The sequence below is a fragment of the Montipora capricornis genome, chromosome 12, assembly GCF_036669925.1.
Source record: "Montipora capricornis isolate CH-2021 chromosome 12, ASM3666992v2, whole genome shotgun sequence".
NCBI lineage: Eukaryota > Metazoa > Cnidaria > Anthozoa > Scleractinia > Acroporidae > Montipora > Montipora capricornis.
The window spans coordinates 15,960,586-15,964,885 of NC_090894.1; the positions used below are offsets into that span (position 1 = coordinate 15,960,586).

The 4,300-nt window shown below is 39.3% G+C and overlaps 1 protein-coding gene across 1 annotated transcript; it reads left to right on the top strand.

Moving 5' to 3' along the window:
• The first annotated feature begins 1,478 nt into the window (after nucleotides 1-1,478).
• On the top strand, nucleotides 1,479-3,827 carry LOC138026295 (uncharacterized). The gene has a single exon (XM_068873574.1). The coding sequence runs from the start codon at nucleotides 1,625-1,627 to the stop codon at nucleotides 2,627-2,629; it is 1,005 nt and encodes a 334-aa protein (XP_068729675.1). The 5' UTR covers nucleotides 1,479-1,624; the 3' UTR covers nucleotides 2,630-3,827.
• The last annotated feature ends 473 nt before the right edge of the window (nucleotides 3,828-4,300 follow it).

Consider the following 4,300-nt stretch of genomic DNA (forward strand, 5'->3'; position numbering starts at 1 on the left):
AATCATTCCTCATAGGTCCTCATATTTATCCGTGAAGTGAGGGACAGTTAGTCGGGGCGGGACGAGAATCGGGACTGGCATAAAGTTTTCAAGTTTGGCGAGAAGTAGCCTGATTCTCAGACGGTCCAGGTTGCACGTGTCACCAACTCCAAAGGGAGAAGAGTGCGTGACACGAGCGACCTGGACCGTCTGAAAACTTTACGCTAGTCCCGATTCTCGTCCCGCCTCGACTAACTGCCCCTGGGTCTCCGAGGATGAACACCGGTAGGGAAATTTTGCCGATCGTTAAGGCCGATTTACTCGGTACGATTTTTGCTTACGACAAGCTTACGACAGGCCTACGACATGACTTGCGATTGTCGCAGCGTTAATAAACATGTTTTAAAATGCTAAGACATTTTCTCTGACCTACACGACAATCGTAAACGAGTCGTAACCCTGTCGCCAGCTTGTCGCATGCGACAAGAATCGTACCGTGTAAATCAGCCCTAATATATGCCTTCCAAACACTGGAACTGAGGTTAGATCCAGTTACAATACTACATACACTGCATTATACTTAAAAACAATTGAAAGCTAACCATTTTTAAATCAGTGCTTTGACGTAATTACTATAAGTGCTGAAAATGTGCGCTACACAGGATTAAGTGTCTCAATCTTTGCCCCCAAGAAAGATACCAAGTGATTTTTTAAGATATAAGATCTACAAGGTGTTTCCTAATAAGTTTAGGGTCAAGCAAGACCACGAGGTACTTTGCGTCGTCTTTTTTTTTCAGCTGATACATAAGAAAAAAAGTCTGTAGAGAAATCTTCATGTGGACATCGTAGTAAGCATGAAACAAAGGTAAAGAAAGATTTCTTGCTGTTCAAAAATTGTTCGTCATTAGCCAATTGCTCATATTGTCTAGACGTAAATGTTGTATATTAGCCAACTCAGTTCGGAAACGTCATTGGATTGTTGAAACCACCCTGGAGGACCTCAGATAACTTTCAAATACTAAATCTCCCCCTCGATAGGCAGCGCAGGGGAGAAATGTCGACGCCCCAACCATGAGTACTGACAAATCTCTTTCCTACCGTTAGCCAGATCTTTCTTGGCTTTAATCAGGTTGTAATCCATACTTGCATTTATATCGCGCAATGTAGTATATTTATCTTTTATATCTATGGTCCGCATTAGAGTCGAAATGTTTGCAGAGTTTCCGCGTACAAATTTGCAAAAGTCGCGAAAATACGAGAAAAATCTCCTTTAATGGTGTACATATTTTCGCAATTGTCAGAAGTCACCTTGAGGATCTTGGCTTTGTTTCGATTGCTCGTTCCCAACTTCGTAGGAGTTTGTATGTTATAAGAGGGCACTTCATTGACATGGCAATGATTGATCTCCGTGTGTACACAAGTACACCGATCCGTTTACTACATCAATTGGCGTTCATTTGCATTTTAACATTTACATTTTTGACAACTTAATTACCTAAGAAGCATTTACAATTTATCAACAAAGGTGAATGGCATCGCACGGTACAACGAGGTATTTTTTACAACTCCAGTGTTAATTTTTGAGATGGTTTTATATTAGTGAATTTAATCGTTGCGCAAAGGATTGGTTTCCCCCGCTTTGAAAATGTCCGGAATCCACCTACCGGATATTGGAAAACTGGGAATTCACATTGCAACTGGAATGAAAGACAAGAAAAAGGTTGCCCCAAGCAACATGGCAGAGAGCGCAAGATTTCCAGCTATATCCACAAGAATTGACAATGAAAAACACGAGAGAAGAAGAGTTCTAAAGACAGAAGAAAGAAAGATGAAGCTCAAAAAACATAACATTGACAAACGTCGACGTTATATCCAGAGAAATAAGAAGGGGGACAGCAAATTTAATATTGACATTAAAAGTAGAAAACGCTCGTTTCCGCCTTTGATTACATATCGTAAGACGGTTTGCGAACAAAATGAGAACTTGAAGGAAGTTGAAAAAAAAGTCGACCGGTATGCGAACTTTGACTGCAGTCAGACGTTTGGGATATTTCCGATTCGGGAAGATTTTCGATGTTTGGATAATAAAGAAAGTTGCAAAACTGAAATACGAAAAATCATTCTGCCACAAATCGAAACAGAAACCCGAGTGAGACGAAAGACAAGCTCCTCACCGTCTAAGAGAAAAACTGAAACGACAGCTGATGACGAAAATGCGGCAAGGGATGATATGATCTCAAAACACAACTCTGGGGGATCAAGCAAATTAGATGACCCAGTTTTACGTGGCATTAGTTTGGCAGTGAAATCAAAACAAGTAACTACGGAAGCTTGTATTTTCAAGAAAGACGTGGATGCGGTGGAGTTTTCCGTACGGCATGGATTGCAAGGAAAGGAAGCATCACAAGAAGAAATCCAGGCAACAAGGATAGATTTTAATGACAAATTACTGAACGAAGAAATTGGCTCAGACCTTGGTAATGTTGACATTACAAATTCTTCTGCAAACCCGTTTAATTATTTGCTTGTCGAAGCACAGAGGAGAAAAGTCGTACATGAAGTTAATTTTGAGGAAGCTTTTCGAACCATCAGAACCTGTCGCTATTTAAGGACACCGAGCCGTAAGGAGAGGGAATCACATGACCAGTGAAAGAGGCGACAGAGCTCCTGATTAAATTAATTCATAAACGAACGTTGTAGCAATAGGGTAGATAAATTAAATCAATATCCCGTCTGAAATCCTTTCCGTAATTGAATTTGTGAGGGAAAATGAGTTTAGCCTATAGACATTTATCTAGCTGAATATCTTTTAAAACATTGATTTTTTTTTAAATTTTCGCGGTTAACAGAGTTCCCGTTTTGTAAGGAAATACAGACAGTTTGAAGTGACGTCGGTGCGATCAACTGTCTCAAAATCGGTTTAAGAAAAATTCTTTAATGTTTGAGTTGATTTTCTCTTTCATTGATGTTAAATTAAAGGGTAGATAAATTAAATCAATATCCCGTCTGAAATCCTTTCCATAATTGAATTTGTGAGGGAAAATGAGTTTAGCCTATAGACATTTATCCAGCTGGATACCTTTTAAAACATTAATTTTGTTTTTAATTTTTGCTGTTAACAGAGTTCCCGTTTTGTAAGGAAATACAGACAGTTTGAAGTGACCTCGGTGTTGATCAACTGTCTCAAAATCATTTTAAGAAAAATTTTTTAATGTTTGAGTTGATTTTCTCTTCCATTGATGTTAAATTGAAAGTTTGGCAGTAATGCATGGGCTGTTCAATTCCAGGCATTCACTCCGTATCCACAGAGTCTGTTAGGAAATAAATGTGAGAGAATTAATGAGAGGTTATTTAGCTAGTGATTCAACAGTCATTCATACTTAACGTTTGCAGGCACAAACGGGGTGGGGTGGTTATGAAACGCATTCGACAGTAAACGGAGTAATAAACCCGTTTCTCTTAATAACGTCACAACCGTTTAGTACCGATTTCATTCGGTATTAAGGGAATGTCTAGACTGTACCTAATTAGTACCCGCGGTGGTTTAAACATTTTAGCGGAACATCTTTATGAAGTGGGCGCGTATTGGTGATCCTAATTGATTAATAGCAAAGTAAAGAAACGAGCTATAACGTGTACATACCCTTAGCGCATGAGATCGAAATTTTGCAACAAATTGTAGAACCTGTTCGTTCTCGACAGCAGACGCGAGGAATTACAGATAGCGTTGTTGATGGCGAAGATTTTGAATGAATTTCAAAGCACGAACATTGGCCTTTACTTCAAGCCAAGGGGCTTCCGATGTTAACATACCGGCTCCTTAAAGGATTGTTTTGCAAACAAAAGAAAATAATAAATGCGCAGTCATTTGATTCGAATTATGGGCAAGTAAAATCTGTATACTCATTTGTTTCACCGACAATTCATTAAAGAAAGGGAAAGGTGTAACAGATCCTCAACCCAGCAGGAACTGCCAACTTTAATCAGAATTCCTATAAAATGGACCCAATAGAAAAAAGGAAGAGTAACTCATTGCTATCAACAAAGGGAAGAGATTGTGCGGTGAAGAACACAATACTGCGAAGCCAAAACGACAGAATGAGCATCACCATGCAAAATGAACGCAACCAGTTCACAAAGAGTTTGGATTTCGAGGCTAAAAAATTACGGGAAAAGTTGACTCTTTTGATGCCACCTACCAGCACAAACACGAAAATCGACGCAAGCTCCACTACAAAAGAAACTTCCATTGAATCAAGTAAACTCAAATTACCGGTAATAAAGAGTGAATCGAGGTCAGCACCTTGTTCTCCTTAGTTGG

Excerpts from the sequence above, each read along its gene's own strand:
- LOC138026295 (XM_068873574.1), top strand. The coding sequence starts at position 1,625 with ATGTCCGGAATCCACCTACCGGATATTGGAAAACTGGGAATTCACATT.